This window comes from Pseudopipra pipra, chromosome 19 (assembly GCF_036250125.1).
Source record: "Pseudopipra pipra isolate bDixPip1 chromosome 19, bDixPip1.hap1, whole genome shotgun sequence".
NCBI lineage: Eukaryota > Metazoa > Chordata > Aves > Passeriformes > Pipridae > Pseudopipra > Pseudopipra pipra.
The window spans coordinates 5,145,221-5,161,604 of NC_087567.1; the positions used below are offsets into that span (position 1 = coordinate 5,145,221).

General features: G+C 57.2%; 1 protein-coding gene across 9 annotated transcripts in view; it reads left to right on the top strand.

Annotated features, from left to right (window-relative positions):
* The first annotated feature begins 2,891 nt into the window (after positions 1 to 2,891).
* MXRA7 (matrix remodeling associated 7) overlaps positions 2,892 to 16,384 on the top strand; it is a 30,253-nt gene continuing 16,760 nt past the window's right edge. For 8 of the 9 annotated variants that reach the window (XM_064675752.1, XM_064675755.1, XM_064675753.1 and 5 more), the window contains exons 1-3: positions 2,892 to 3,518; positions 10,687 to 10,782; positions 13,058 to 13,118. In XM_064675752.1, the coding sequence (XP_064531822.1) occupies positions 3,015 to 3,518; positions 10,687 to 10,782; positions 13,058 to 13,118 (661 nt within the window). In that variant the 5' untranslated portion in view covers positions 2,892 to 3,014. The remainder of the gene's footprint in view (positions 3,519 to 10,686; positions 10,783 to 13,057; positions 13,119 to 16,384) is intronic. The other variant, XM_064675759.1, reaches the window with a different exon arrangement.

Genomic DNA, 16,384 nt, shown 5'->3' on the forward strand with positions numbered 1-16,384 from the left:
GGGACCGTCCCCGGCCCGGCGGGCGCTGCAGGGCAGTTCTCCTCCCAAGAGAGGGCAGCGTGCTCATGCTGCTGCCCCGCTCCGGGTTCAGCCCGACCCTGGAACGGGGATGGGGATGGGGTGAGAGTGCTGTGTCCAAGGGATCGCCCTGCCCGAGCCCCTCTTTGCCAGCAGACTCCCTGCTGGTCTCTTCCAGAGCCGGCGGGCAGGACCAGGGCAGAGATCCCTGGCTGGGAGCCTGCCTGGCTGACCTGGAATGTGAATCCATCCCCTCCTGTCCGGGAGCGTGCGGGAGGCATTAATCGCGCCTTGTAAATTGATAGGGGAACCCTACGGATACCTCTGTGCCTCCCACTGGGAGCCTTGGCCACAGACCAAGCCAAGTTTACTCCACCCAGTTCCCTCTGGAGAGCCGTGGAGCAGCCAAGTCGACATCACACGGGATCTGCTGAGCCCAGTTTCTGCCCGGGGGATCATCCCTGTCAGGTCACATTCTGCAGGACAGTCAAGCTCTCACTCCAGGTCTGGATGTTGCTGATCCTGTCACCTTGTTACTGCATGAGGTTGGCTCTGTCAGAGCAGCTGTTCTGGCAGATGTGTCCTTGCTGCTCTCAAGACCAGGAGTGTTGTTTTTCAGAGACATCCAAACCCTGCAGTTCTCACAGCTCCTGTGAGTGCAGCAGGTTCCAGCAACTTGATAGTGCATCGCTGCAGGTCCAGAAGCCACTAACGAGCATTTCTGAGGCTCCTGCTGATTCCCCTGTCAGGGATCCCGACCTCAGGAGAAGATGTAGCAGCTCTTATTTTAAGGCAGTGATAAATCCTGCTTGGGAGGGTGCTCGATGAAGTGCTCTGTGCTCTGTGCTCCATACTGGGTTAATGCAAGCCACATGCTGCTGCATTCCTGAGCGGGCAAACACCCTCCAACAGACTTCCAACCAAGAGCCATGGAAAATTTGTACTGCCAGGGAGAAAGAGCAGGAGGTGTCTTGGATGTTGACACAGTAATCGAGGGCACTGTGACAGCTGGAAATCTGTGCATCAGTGTGTAAGGCCAAAACACCTCCCAAGTCACCCTACCAGCAGCTCACAGTGGCCAGTTTCTGTCAGTCTCACTCAAAATCTCTCTTTGTGCTCAAAACTGTCCTCATGAACACAGAAGCAAGGACCTGCTCCCTGGAGTTTCCCCACCCTGGTTCCAATCTCTAGCCATGAGGAATTTTCAGGGCTCAGGGGAAGCCTCCTAAAGCAAGTGATGGACTGGACTTGGGATGGTGCCTTTATGGCTGCTGGGATTTGGACAAGCAGGGAGAAGAAGGGACTTAATACACATCAAAAACCCTGCTGAACCAAACAGTGCCGTGACACTGCCAATCTCTGGGTGTTTTGGCCCAGCTCTGGAGCAGCTCTGGTGATCAGGACCCAGGAAATGCAAAGCTCTGTGGGACAAGGGGAGATAAGTACCGTGGCTGGTTGTTACTAAGAATATAATTATCCATACGCAAACGATTGCCTGCCTGATAGGATTACCAATAAAGACAAACACAGGGAGGATCATGGCTTCACTTCCTTCCTCCCACCCCGGGGATTTAATCCCATCTTTGTGTTTTGTCTATAGCCAGTCAATAAAAAACTCCGTGTCACTTCTGGCGATATCTTCAAAGTTTTTTCCCTGGAGGAAGCTTTGGGGGCGAATTCCCATGTCTGCTCTCCTTGCACGCAGCTGGGAGAAAGCTCCGTGCTGGTTTTACCCTGGCAGGAATAGCTTAGGCCTTCTAATTTCAGCCTGCTTTGTAAAAGGTTGGCTAATCCTCCCAGCAGTCTCAAGAGGTAGGAAATCCTGGGTGGTAGAGTCTGGAAGGACCTGACAACCCCTTGGCCAGTCTCCGTGCCAGCCTGTGGTAGGTTTTGGGCACATCCCGAATTTTGAGTCTCCTGTTTTCCAGATCCCCCAGCAGCAAGGTGCTGGGGGGGAGGCTCTGGCAGCCCGGCTGTTCTCAGCACCCACTTAGCTGGTGGGTGTGACAGCAGTTTATGGCACAGTTAATACCATTGCAGCTCCTGGGGAAGGTGCAGCGATGCTCTAAAGCTTGGCATGGATGTGCTGCCAGATGCTCCTCACCCAGGGGAGTCAGGACAGCCTTCCTGGCCCTGCCAGCCCCTCCACTACCCAGCCAAGGGCTAACAAGGTGCAAATGGCCATTAAACAGTACCCGGAGGCCAGCTGACACCCCAGCCTGTCAGAGCTCACCAAGCTGTGGGTGCCTGCCTGCCCACAGGGAGCACCTCAGGAGACAGACACCTTCCCAGTCAATGGTTATGAAGGGGACCCGTTAATAAGTGGCAGGACAAGAGGAAACGTCCTCAGGTTGTGCCAGGGGAGGTTTAGATTGGATATTAGGAACAAATTCTTCACTGAAAGGGGGTCAGGCATTGGAACAGGCTGCCCAGGGCAGTGGTGGAGTCACCATCCCTGGTAGTGTTCAAAAAGGTGTGGATGTGGCACTTGGGGACATGGTTTAGTGGTGAACGTGGCAGTGCTGGGTTAATGGCTGGACACGGTGATCTCAGAGGTCTTTTCCAACCCAAATCATTCTAGGATTTCACCATACAAGAGCCTGACAACCGGTCTGGGAATGATTTTGTGAATGTAGGGCAGTGTTTAATCAAAGATCCCCGTGTCCCAAGCTGGACACTCGCATCAGGAAGAGCCCAGCTTGCCCCTCGAGCCTTCCTCTGCCGGTCTCCCCCTTCCCAAACCGCACCCCTGGGTGCGGGTGGATGTGGGTGGCGCATCCCCGGCGGGCGGGGATGTCTCTGGCCGGCGGCTCGGTGCGGGAGGTGGGTGCCCGGGCCGGGAGGGCCGGGGGGGCCGGGGCGGTGGGCAGGGCCGGGCGGATGACGCCGGGCAAAGCCGTCCGAGAGCCGGCCCAGCCCCGCCGCCGGCCCAGCGCTGCCCGCGCACCCCCCGCGGCCGCGCAGTCGGGTCGGGCGGGCTCCGGCGGCAGGGCAGGATGGACCTGGCCGTGGACTTGTACCTGGCCGTCCCGCTGCTCTTCACCGTCCTGGCCATCGTCCTCGCCTCCGTCTTCGTGAGGCTGCGGGGAGGCGGCGGCGAGCGGGCGGCGGAGCGGCCCCGGGATCCCGCGGCGGAGCCCGCCCGGGAGGACGGACCCGGGGGCGAAGCGGCGGGAGCGGGACCGGGAGAGGGGCCGGAGGACGAGGGGAGCCGAGTGCCGGTGGAGGAGGTCGGGGCGGGCGAGGAGGGGAAGGAGGCGGTCGCCCAGCAGCGGGAGGCGGCGGCGGAGCCGGGCCCCGCGGCCGAGCCCAGCCCCGCGGCGGCCGAGAGCATCCCCCGGCAGCCGCCGGCAGAGCCCCGGCAGGCTCCCCCAGAGCCCCGGCAGGCTCCCCCGGAGCCCCGGCAGGCACCCCCAGAGCCCCGGCAGGCTCCCCAAGATCCCCAACAGCCGCCTCCAGAGCCTCGGCAGCCCGACCACCGAGAGGATGCGGAGAGCAAGGTAAGGCCGGCTCCCCGCGGACCCTCCCCCGAGGTCCCCGCAGCCAGTGTCCCCTCCATCCCCTCCCCACCACCCCCGTACCTCCGGAGCAACACGGGAGGGGTTTTCCCCTAGAACAGGAAAGGTCCCCAGCAAAACCCGAGTTTTTGTCTTCGAGTGGGGACGAGACAGTTGTCCCCGGGGACGGCACAGGTTTGGGGAGGAGGTTTCTGGCTCCTTCCCACTCCCGCCCTCCAAGGAATGCTCCTAAAAATAATCAAGATAGTGAAGATTTAAGGGAAGAGAGTGTGAGCGTCTACTGTCTGCACATCTAACCCCTGGGTGTCTTTTCCTTCCCCCGGGGGCTTATCCAGGTGCTGGGGAATGTGCGTGTGTTTATTCTTCCTGTCTGCATCCCCTTTCTGTGGGTAACAGCGAACTGTCCCCGTGCCAGCGCCGGGTTCCTTACGCTGTCCCTGGCTGGCTGTCCTTGCCTGCCCCAGGGAAGGGACCGCCCCACTCCCTCCAAGCCCCAGCAGGATGCTGGCCCCAAGGTCTGACCCCTGGCTGAACTAGGGGGGCTGGTGGGGGCAGTGATGCCTATAAACGCACGGTAAATCCTGTTCCAGCACCGGATCTTGTTTAAAAATAAAAGGGTGACCCAGTGTCTGTGGAAAGATCTTGTTCTGCTCTTGCCCAGCTTGGATGGGACTCGGTGACACCCCAAGGTGCCTGAACTCCCTGCCTTGGTGGCTTCCTCCCACGTGGCCCCTTGCCCCAGTGGGGGGAACTGAGTAGTGGGGTGGCTCAGGAATCCAGGAGAGATGCCTTATCCATGTGGCAGCAGCGTGTTTCAGCCGGGGAGCTCAGGCCTGGGGCCCAGGAGCCTCCTGGCTATTATTAGCAGCATTTGTAATCCTCAGCAACTGTATCCAGGCTGCTGGGCAGTGTGCAGACAGCCTTGGAAAGCATCTCCACTGACTCACTGGATGGCCTTGGGCAGGTCCCGGGGGCAGCCTCCCTCTTGCCCTGTACTGTGATGTTCTGCAACACCCAGGAGTGAGCCCTGACCTGCTCCTGGGGCTGGGACCTGGCTCTTCCTCCCTGTGCTCCTCCTCTTCTCCCCTGGCAGTTTCTGTGCCTTGGAGCTCTCCCTCTCCCCTTCCTGGCACCCCTTGGCCATGGCTACTGTTCTCGAGCAGCCCCCTCCCTCATCCTGGTGTCCTGGAAGGCACATCTGTTTCTCTGTCGTGTGATTTATTGGTGCCTTTGAGTACCAGGATCTCTGGAGAGCTCCTCGGCCACCGTTAGCCGGCTGGATCCTGGCTGGGCCAGCTCGGCACCAAAGCTGGCCACCAGCTTGGGCTGCTCTGTGCTCAGTGCAGCCCCCATTGGGATGGATGGCTGTATCCAGTGCTGCCAGAGCTCACGAGTTCCTCTACTGCCTCGCTAGCTCAAGCCTTGGGAATGTTTTCCTCCCCTCTGGCTGCCCTTCAGTCCCCGATTGCTTCAAACAGGGACTGCAGCGAAGATTGTTGCCTTCAGAGAGGGGCTCAGCTCCTTTATCCCCGCTCAGCACAGCTGCAGTAACAGGGTTTAGTGCAGCTGGAAGTGAGTTCTTACTCAAGGCACAGGGAGTCTTGTGTCCTCCAGAAGCCTGGCTGGGCTCTGGGGGATTGGGGGTCTCCTCACTGCCCTCAGCCCCTCTTACAGCAAAGGGGGCACTGGAGCTGAGGAGGGTCCTGGAATAGCCCTGAGAGGTTTCCTCCTGGGAAATGATTACCTCACTGTAGGAGCAAAGCAGGACAGGTCACCCTGGACCTGAACAGCATCCCTTTGGGAAGGACAGGGAGCAGACGTGTGCAGTCTGGGTGGTGGTGGGGAGCAGTGGGAAGGGGGAGGGATGGTTCTCACTGCTGAGTAAGTGTTTGGGAGCTCTGGCCTGCACATGATCCCACGGCTGCCAGGACTGCTGGGTGCAGGCTGGGCCGGGCTGGCTGTCCCACGGGGATGGGTGGCACAGTGGAGGGAGTACGTGGGTTCCAGCAGGCACCACACACGTGTGTGCCCAGCTGCTGATCCAGGGGCTGATCCCGTGGGCAGAGTGGAGGAGACCATCCACAGCTCTGCAGAGTCTCCCTGGGTTTCCTGCTTTTGCTCCCTCAAAATTGCTTCATCCTCTTCCTCCAGCACTACCCAGGTCCAAGCCCAGCAGGTATTACAGGCAGGGGTGGGACTGGCCCTGGGCAGAGCTGTGAGTGCTTTGCATGCGGCTGCTGATGGAATTGTGCCCTGTCCAACCCATCTTGGCTGGCTGAGGGCTGCGGTCCCCTGATGTGACTCAGCAGATGAGGCTCCCAGACCTTGTGCTGAGGTTGGCTGGGGGCTGCTGCAGGCTCAGGGCTCTTCAGTACATCAGCAGGCAGAGGGCTGCACTCGGCACTTGGAGAGCTTTCTTTCCTTATTTTCTTTCCTTAATTTCATTCCTTGTTTTCTCTCCCTCCTGTTTGCTCAGCACGTACTGTGCCAGGCTGGTTTGGATTCACCGCAGCCATTAACCACTCAACTGAAATGCTGATGGATGAACCTGCTCAGGGAGAGCAGCCTTGGTGTGTTCTAATGACTGGCTGGAGCCGTGCATCCCTCTGCATCCCTCCTTCCCTTCTCCCTGCCAGTGCAAACTGCTATCTGCTGGGGCAGCTGTGTGGCAGAGCCTCCCTCCTGCTCCCATCTCCTGCAAGGCTGATGAAATCAGTGTGGGTTGAAGCTTCCCTGCCCCTCTGTAGTGACCAGACCATTTCAGCATCGTGCCCAGGGCTACAAAATGAAGCAGCGGCAGAGCAGGGAAAGGAGTCCTTGTTTCCATTAACTGCTGATAGTGGTTCCCCTTGTCTCTGCTGGCTCCCATCACTGAAATAAAGTTAATTAGTCTGTCATTGTCTGTTCTCATCCCCATCCCCAGCTTGTTAACGGATGAGGCAGTGCTGTCAAAGCAATCCCCTAATGAAAAGCTGTTGGGTGGGAACAGCAGCATCGCTGGAGCTGCAGAGCATGGTCCTTGTGAGAAACAGTCAGAAACTTTAATTCTCTAATGAGTAGTTCTGTCCTGGAAATGGCAGGTGGCAGGGACAAGGCAGGAGTTTCAGTGGTGTTCCAGAGCCACCTCTGGGATGCCATCCTGGCCAGAATGTTCTGGAGCTGAGGAGGGTGAGCAGGCAGTGCCAGGCTCTGCTGGGCACGGCAGCCTGGCTGGTTTGCCAAGGGTTAACTGCAGCTGGGGGCTTCAAACAGAGCAGGGTCAAGTGGGTGACAGTAGGAGAGAGGGGACATGCAAACCCTGCCTGAGCAGGGCAGCTGCAGGGCTGTCACCCGGATAGCAAAGGCACAAAGGCTGTGTCATCTGTCTCTTCTGCCAAGTTCCTGGCACCTTTCCCCTGTGCTCCCCACCTTCCCAATCTGTGCCATCCTGGGGGCTCCCAGTGCCCTCTGGGCACACCAGGCAGCACAAAGCACCTAGCTCTCAGCAGGAACCCTCTTTACATTTAAAAAATCAGCAACTCCCCCTCTAATGCCTCCTTCCTGCCTTCCCTGTGCCGGAGGGGAGAGGGTGTCTAATTAAGTCTGGCTTTAATTGGCAGCTGTGTAGGCTGTGTCTGCACTGCCAGTGGGCTGGGGCAGGAGCTCCATCATCCCACAGTGTGCTGGGAAGGGATGTGGCGATGTGCTACCCTTTGTCACAGCCCTAGCAGTGGCACAGGCCCTTGCCAGGGAATTTGGGGCTCCCCAGCCAGACCCTGATTGCTCAGATGTGCTCAGCTCTCACCCAGAGTAGTTTGTGCTGATGACAAATGCATCATCTCTTGCAGTGGCTGGAAATTGGGAAGCAAGACAGGACATGTGTCACCTCCCAGGGAGCCTGTGCACGTGTCCTGCCATGGGCTGGAGCACAGGCCTGGTGCTGGGACGTGCTGTGGGGTATGGGGGCATTGGGGCTCTATGTTGTGTCCCCTACAAGGGTCCAGAAGGTCTGGCTGCTGCCCAGTTCCTGCTGAGCTGGGTACAGCCCTGGGAGTCAGCCTGGAGTCAGCCTCTGCACTCCTGGAGCAGAGGCCACAAGGACTCTTTGCCTTCTGAAGTGCCCATCCATGTGAACAGCTGCCAGGTCAGCTTTCCAAGTGAGGGCTGGGTTTTCCTGCCCCTGCTCTCAAGGATGCCATCTGGCTGATCTGGGCAGCAAGGGATGTCCCAGTGTGTGGTGATTGCTGGCCAGAGGCCAGAGCAAAGAGGGGAAAGCAGTGGATGAGCCATCTGGGTGTGATCCCAGGGGAGCCACACTGGGATGTGATGGTGCCTGCAGGGGAGGGTGCTGCTGAGCTGGAACTCCTCACCCCACCGTGGGATGTGCCAGTGTTTTCCCCATCAGATCTGGCACTGCCTGACCCCTCTCTGAGGGCTGGGTGGTCCTGGAGCTTTGGCAGTGCTCTGTCCACTCCATGGCTTGTCCTTGCCCGTAACCGTGATAGGGGAACTGGCAGGAGCAGATGCTCCCACACTTTGTGGGGGGGTCAGACCTGCAAAGCGCCATCTGCATGTGAGGCACATCCCTGCCAGGCACCCTGGAGCTGGCAGGACCATTGCCAGGGACTGGAAAACTGCTCTTGTTCTGTAGCAGCTGCTTCTCTGGCCGGCGGGAGGATGGAGAGCCCCAGTGGTGGGCTGAAGGGGAGCTGCCGACACAGCAGCTGCTTTGCTTTGCTAAACTCTGCCCAACATTATTATTTAGTCTTTTTTTAAAGGCTTCTTTCTTCCCCTTTTCTCCTGGCTTCTCTCTTTCTGGCTGACTCTCTCCTGTCTGCTTTCTTTCTCTCTTGCAATGTCTTGCATCAGGCTTGGAGCAGAAAGTGCAGCCATAAATGGCAACACACAGGGCCTGGGAGTTTAATCCAAGATAATTTTCTCTTGCTTTGCAGTCTGGGATCTTCCCTTTTCCTGAAGCTGGAGCAGGGCACTTTGTGGTCCCTGACCTGCACATAGGTGCCAGGGCTGTCCTTTCAACTAAGGAAAGGGAGAGGGACACACCAGCCCTGTGGCCTCCTCATGTGTTTTCTGAGAAGGAAGTGTGTTGCTCAGAGGTGTTTGCACCAGGGATGGAGGAAGTGGGGAGGAAATGGCCAGAAATGAGCTGAAAACCAGATGATGCTGTGATGGGGAGCTCGGCTTCCATCTCCTGTGGGGCTGGGAGAGGGGTTGGTGGTGGCAGAGCCATGAGGGGGGATTTTGGGGACTTGATGCCAAGCTCCTCTGCCTGAGCCATCTTTCCCTGGCAGACTCAGCGTAGTCCTGGTTGGTGCTGTCTGTGTCCAGAATGTCCCTGAAGGTTTTGTCCTCACTCTGCTTTTGTCCAAAGCCCCCTCTGACAGACTCAGCTCCACGCAGGCATCTCGCTCGTGGCCACGAGCTAAAGGGCAAAAGCACGTTCGTGATGATCCAACAAACGCTTCGGCTCTGCAGCCAAGAGCTGCCAAAGGCCGAGGCGGATGGATCGCTGCCTTGTTATTTAAGGTAGATGACTTGCTGGATTTTAACCCCGGGCTTTTCAGAGCCCCTGGCAAGCCGTGCAGAGGTGTGACTCAGAGCGAGCGGGCACGGGATGTGCTGTGGAGTGGGCTGGGTCCATCCTGCCCGCAAGCGGGAGCAGGCAGGGAGCGCTCCCAGCCCCGGGGCCGCGCAGCTGCCGCCGATCGCGTCCCCTCGCCGGTGCCGGCGGCAATGAGATCTTTGTTTGCCGCAGCAGCTGGACCGGGCGGCCCGTGTCAAGCCTCCTCCAGATGCTCCCGGATAATGACGTGCGCGGGCTCCCTGCAGAGCTGCTTCTCGCCTTTTTTTTTTTTTTTCCGCGGGGAGGTTTTCGTGGTCGGTGTGCACCGTGGAGAGAGGTTGGCTTGTGGGCTGTTGGCTGGAGCGCTCAGGTCCTGTCTCCTCCAGCAGCTCCTGCTGCCATTTGGCCCTGATCCACTCTTCCCTCACTCCCCACCACTCGAAATGGTCTTCCTGCATTCCCCCTGGGCTGTGCCTTCTATAGAGGAGCAGTGCCTGCAGTGCCATGGTGTCCTCTTTGGTTGTCAAGTCTCCCAGTGTTGTCCTTACGCCTTCCCCCTCCCTTTTTTGGATGCTGCCCCCCCTCTCAGAGCATTCCATGGCTGGGACGCAGCAATCCCCGGCTTGGCTGTTCTTGCCCATGGCTGTGAGGGAGCCGGGACAGCAGCACTCACGGGCCACAGCCGGGCTGAGGAGCTCTGAAATTCGGGGCAGGCTCCCTGGAGGTGCTGGGATGCTCCAGGCAGGGAGGGCTCTCTCCTCCTCCCCGGCTAGCAGGGGCTGTGGGCACAGCCAGGCTCGAGGTGGGGCTTTGTCCCTGCAGAATGTCTCTCCAGCCAGGCCAGGGGCTGCTCCCAGCCCAGTGCTGGGATTTCATGGCAAGGCCGATGAACACGATGTCCCTGCTCCCTGCCCACGCAGATCCTCCTCCACAGCTGCCCTCCTGGCACAGCAGGGAAAGGCTCAGCTGAGAAGTGTTTGGGCAGAGGAAGGCAGGCTTTGCACGGGGGTCGAGGCCATCCAGAGCCCATGGGGGGCTGAGAGGGCTGTGAAGCCCCATCTCTGGATTGCAGGGGGATGGGAAGGTTTCCAGGGGGTATTATGGAGAAGGCAGCTGGCAGAGCAGGCCCTGAAAGCATTAACGATCTGAGCACGCTGTGATGTTCTTCTCCTCTCCCCTCCTGCTAGTCCTGATCTGCTGCATCAGCATCCCAGGAAGGTGCCTCCAGCCCTGCCAGGACACACGGGGAGCCGAGCCTGGCACTGGCAGAGCTGCTCCCCCTCACTGATGGCTCCTTGCACTGGTCCCAGTCCCGCAGACTGGGGCTGGCACAGAGAGCAACTCATGAGCTCCAACCCCTGGCTCCAGGGCTGGGCACTGGAGATCCCTGATGTTCCTTCCTCACTCCAGCAGCCATGCCATGGCTTGGCACATGGATCAGAGGCAGCACAGGCTCGGGCACAGGGGCAAGATGGTCTACTGGCTGCATCCAGAGACTTGTCCCTGTGTGCTGATGCTGCTGGGGCTGGTTGGTTGAGCACGAGGAGGGCTCAGGGGTGTTTGTGCTCAAAGCCTTTTGCCTTTTTCCAGATACCACCATTGGGTGCCTCACCTGGATCCAGCCTCGGGCACACAGGACAAGCAGAGGATGTGTGTGGCCATGCAACACTTCCCAGCCATGCAGAGGTGCGTGGGATGGAGATCCAGCCTGGGGAGGGTGGCACAGCAAACAATGTGCCAGTGTCCCTGCAGGGGTGGGACATTGTCCCAGGGTAGCAGTGGCCATGGGGAGAGGGGGGCTAAACTTGCCTGCTGTGCTCCCCCAAGGGAGGTTGGGTGGGATTTTAATGGCTTTGCCTATTTAAACCAGGGAGAAAAAGTGCTCCAGGGGCAGATGTGTTTCTCAGAGGTGGAGGGAGCAGTGCCTTGCTCCGGGGGGGACCAGCGAGTGGGGCCACACTGAGACAGCTGGGGGGACTCTGGCAGGGGGGCAGCAATGGCTGCAGGAATGAACAGCCCTGGCAAGACATGAGGACAGGGATGTTGAGGCTGGAGCCATGGCATGGGGGAAGGGAAGTGCTGGCACCTGCCTCTGAGCCATCCAAGCAGAAAAATGTGGTGCTGTAGGGAGCTCCTGGCTGCCACGAGCGGGGGCTTCCCAGACAGCCAAGGCACATTGCTGTCGCCTGCCAGCCTGGCTTCCCTGGCTGCTCCCTCTGCTCCCATCAAATGTTTCTTTCTCTGTGTTGGAGCAGAGGTATTTTTTCCTTCCTTGGAGCTTTGGCACCCAATTTCCTGCTTGCTTCCATTGTTAAATGCTCAGAAATGCTCAGCTCCTAATGCCCAGGCAAGGAACAGGCTAAAATCTCCCTTCTTGTGTCAGGTTGTGGAGGGTCTCCCTGGGGGTGTCCTGGCTCACAGGGAGACAAGGATATGCTGGGGAACTGCTGCCCTGGGCTTGTGGCTGAGTCACCAGGGCTGAGCATTCCTTCCTTTCACCCTCTCTAAGGCTGCTCCTTTGGGTGCCTCCCCAGCCATCCTTGGGGAGAGTCCATGTGTCCAGTGGGAAGTGCCCATGTTTGGAAGTGTGGCCCAAAATAGCAGTGGCTGCAGTGGGCGGGGGTCTTGGTGGCATCTCCTTCTGGGGAACAGAGTGGCAAGAAGAAGCCAAATGGCTGTGAATAATGCACATTCCTCCCCGATGACAAACTAACCTAGTTCTGGGCTGGGGCCACGCTCCAGCAGCTCATCCAAAGCCAGTTCTTGACTCTGTGCATGGTCCTTCTTAGATCATGTTTCCCTTGGGTCTCCTTCACCCCAAGTTTTCCCATGTGCCCCTTGATAACGTGGTGGCTCAACAGCCTCCCTCCATGCTCCGTCCCCTCTCTCCCATGTGCTTTGCCCTTTGCATGCCAGCCCATGGGATGCACTGGGAAGATGCAGGAGGACATGTGCCCCAGGGTGCTGGTGACTCTGGGCTCAGCTCACAGGGGTCTACAGCCAGGGGCACTGTGCTCTGCAGGAGGAACTCACACATACAGGGGCTCTGCCATGTGTCCTTGACTTATCTCCAGAGTTGGAATGCTCCTCTCCCTCCCTGCTTGCAGTTTGCATGCCTTTCTGCAAGGAAAAGGAATCTGGGCTTGATAAAGCTTGTAGTAGCTTGTAGGAGGCAACCCCAAAACTTCCAAAATTGCTTTGAGTTTAAAAAAAAACAACCAAAAACCTGCTGTTATTGCTCCTCTCTGTGCTCCAGAGATCAGAGATCTGCTGCCACCACAGTGTGTGTGTGTGGGCACCTCTTGGAGGAGCGAGAGGCTGGAGGTCCATGGGCAGCAGCCTGTGGTGTCTGTGGGGGTTCCTGCCAGGTGAGGCTGGAAGGGCTCCTGGAGGGGTCCCAGCACAAACCCCCAGCACTGGTTTGACCACTGGTCCCGACTGGCGAGTGCTCCTGTGCTTTGCAGCAGCTGCTTGGCCTGTGGCTGCAAGGTGGCTTTGGCTGGGGACCCCTCCTAGCTCTGGGACAGTCTGTGCAAGCCTGGCCTGGGGGCACACAGAAGTCCCCGTGGCTCAGTCCCTGCATGTCCCTGGACAGGGTGGGGAGCACAGTGGGTGCATCCTGGGAGGGTGCTCAGGCACAAGGCTGTGCCTGGGGACACCGGGAGAGCAGGTTCTTCCTGAAAACATTAATATCCCCTCAATTATGAGGAGGCACTTGCAGTCTGCAGCCTTTGGGTGGACCAGATCCCCCTGACTGATTAGTGAGAGGAAAGCAGACTAACAAACCTCGCTCATTAGCGAGCACCCTTTTGGCCTGTTCCATGGAAGAAGCAGGAAAAGGGTGTCCAGCCCTCGCTCCGGGCTCTGCTTCCCAGCCCTGAGGGCTCTGGTGCCTTAAGCAAGCACAGTTATTTAGCACAGCACCTTCTCCTCATGGCTGCTCTGTTTTTTACTCCTCCAGGAGGAAGAGGTGGACTCAGAAAACGAGAAGCTGGTGGTGAGAGAGCCGGAGGATGAGGATGGTGAGTGCCAAGCAAGACAGCACCCTGCAGGGAGGGTATGGACAGGTCTGAAGCCTTGAGTGCTTGGGGATGGTCTCGTTCCTCCAGGAAATGGAGAAGAAATTCCTACCCCTGTTTGCTTCCTGAAATGCTCTTGGGCTGTTGGCCATGGGGTAGCTTCGTGAGGCAGCTGCCCCAAAAGCTCCTTGCTCCCATCCAGGACAATCTCCAGGGGCTTTAGTCAGAGCCATGTTTAACTGATTAGCCAATTAGTTGATTGGAAAATGATTAATTGACTAAGTGGGGTGACAACTGCTGCACTCCTAAGGAAATGAAACAGATGGTGCCCAAGCAAGAATGTGTGTCTGAAGGGGACTCTTGCTCTCCTGAGCAGCCCTGGAGGTGCTGGGATGTCCCCAGGAGTCCTGGTTGGGGCCAGCTGGGGCAGCAGGAGAGCTTGGTGTGTTCCCCCTTCCCTGCCCCACTTTCTGCTTGGCCATTTTAAGGTGCTATGTGGCAATCCCCCAGCTTGGGAGGATTATGCCTAATGCCACAGAGAATCAAATTTTAATCCCAGTGCCATTCCTGCAAGGTGGGGGAAGCGCTTTTGGAGACAGGGTTCCCAACATACACTTATTCCACCCTGTTAGGCTTCCTTGCAGCACTGGTTACCACACAGGGCTGCAGATCTGATTTGAGGAATGATGGATTTATCCTGCCAAATGGATGCTCAGTAATGCTGTTCTGCTGGGCTCTGCCTCCCTGGGTTCATCTCTGTTTCAGGGCTGCTCTGGCACTGCTGGGCATGATCTTGAAGTGGCTGTGGCTTGGGATCAGGAGATGACAGTCCCTGGCTGTGAGTCCAGGCTAACCCAGTATCCTCCCCAAGCATCTCCTACAGACAGGCACCAACTCCCCTCCTGAATTTTTCACACCATTTCTGAAGTGTTTTATAATGGGACTGGGCAAAGCGATGGCTGGGCTGGATGTGGAGGCAAGAGGGATGCAGCTGGGAAAACTGGCACTGCCCTGGCTTTGCTGGGATCAGCCTCACTCCTTCCTTCACTGTTTCCAGTGTGTTGCTTGGCCCTGCTCAAGCCTCTGAGCTGCTGCCTGGTGAGCCAGAGATCCCCCTTGGGCGCGTGGGGATCGTGCAGGCAGCCTGTGACCAGCCTGGGATGCTGCCGTGGTGACAAAAGCCACTGGAGCAGCCTTCCCCCCACTTGGGGCAGGGAACTGGCAGGGAGCACATGTGGAACACAGAGCAAGCATGTTCAGGGGGAGAGGTGCACTCTTGGGGCTGCTCTCACCCTGCCAGCTCAGGGTCACAGTGCTGGCAACGCGAGGGCAGAGAGATGAAAGACAAATGTTTTCTTTAATATGAACTCACAGATGCTCTGAGTAAGTAGGTCACCTCCTATTTCTGCAGTGCTTTCACTGCCTACATGAAAACCCAGCCTCTCCTTATTCTGAGTGTTTCCTGAAGTTTGTTTTCGATCTGCATAGAAAGTTCCTGAACTCAGAAAACAGCCAGAGGTTTCCAAAGCCGCAAACTGGCTCCTTTTTAACCACACCATGTGGGCAGGGAGAAGGGGAGTTTCTCTCCCTCCCTCTTCCCTTATTATTTTCTGGTGAGGTGGCAACTAAACTGCCCTTTTGGGGCCAGGCAAAACCCCAAATCTCAGTTTACTTGGCAGAATACCACGTGAGGGAAACGATCTGAATTGTCCTTGAAATCAGGCGAGCTATACAAAGGTAACAAAACAGCTCCTGCTCTGCACCAGGGTAAGGAACAGGATGTTACACCCTCTTTTTTTTTTTTTTTCTTTCTCCTTATATCTCCCAAAGCAGCAGCCAACTGAATTTTGTTTCCATGCACTTTTGTGGCCATCCAAAGGGCTGATAAACTGCAGCATTACTGCTTGTTTCCAGCTGGCCAGGTTTGTTTGTCTGCCCATGGGGAGGGTTTTCCCACAGAGGGAAGTGGGATATGGCCAAGCTGAATGTTTGGGGCTGAGGGATCAGAGCATTGGGTTGGGACATTTGTGGTGATGGTAGGGAAAGGGTTTGCCTGTTGTTCCCCCAAGAGCTCTGATGGCATTTTGGGATTAGAGAAACACTCCAGATCAGTACCTGAGCAGCAACCCACCAGGACTTCCCAGGGAAGCTCCCCAAGATCAGGAAAATGGAGTTGTAAAGAAGTGAGGAAATGTGGATGTTAGTACTGCTCATTTCTGAGATCTCTGGTTTCCTCACCTATGAAATGAGGCTCTGACTTGCCTTTTACATGGCAGTCCCCAGGGTCTGGCAGCAGCTGAATGTGTGCACGAGCTTGGGGTTGGAGAAATGCCTAAATCAAGCAGCTGATTCTCAGACACAGGGAGAAAAATCCTTAAGGGCAGTGTTTATTGGAAAATAGAAGGGAAGCTGCTGATGCTGAATCCTTCTGGGTGAGGAAGGGAGGAGAGGGGCTGTGAGGTGCTTTTCATTTGGGCAAGTGGAGGAGGAAAAACTTTCATGAATGTGGTGCCCATGATAGCAGTAGAGAGGATTGGAAGGGGCTTCCTAAGTGACTGGGAGCAGAGGATGGGTCCACAGGTTATGTACAAGTCAGAGCTTTCTCTCCTGCCACAGAAATCAGGGGAGTTTCACCATTTTTGGAGTCCTGCTGGTACTGGGATGTATCATCCTCGAAATCTGGTTTGTGCATAATGTGCAATTTTGAGGGGCCATGCAGATAATGCAATAACATCTTCCTTTTGTGCACCCCAGGGCTCTGAGGGTTGGGGGAAGCAGCAGATGCTTCTAGGTGGATGTGGAAACAGCAGTGCTGGATGGCTTGATGTGAAGCAGCTGAGTCCTGCAGTCCTTGAGAGATAAAGGCTCCCAGATAAGCAGCCCACGGATAACTGGAAAAGGCGACTACCCAAAGCAGCCGCTCCTCCTGGGCCGCCTTTTGGATTGACCTCCCCTCCTGTTGCTTCCTCCCATCTGTAGGAAGATAAAGCAGGGGAGAGGTTTTTAAAAGCAAATAGTGCTCGAGCAAAATCCGATTGGAAAAGGATCGGCTTTGGCTCAGAGTCTGTGAGCTTTGGTGCTCTAATTAGCACAGGGCTGGGGCTGGCGAGCTGGGTGGGAGAGCAACCAGGCCTGGAGAAGGAAACCGTGGTTTCCTCTTCAGGTCTTTTGGCTGGTGACAGAGGGACTTGGATCCAGCTGTGTTGGTGCTCCTGGGGCTGCCCTGGCTCAGTGCTGTTTGCAGTCCTGGGATTTGCCATGCGGCATCT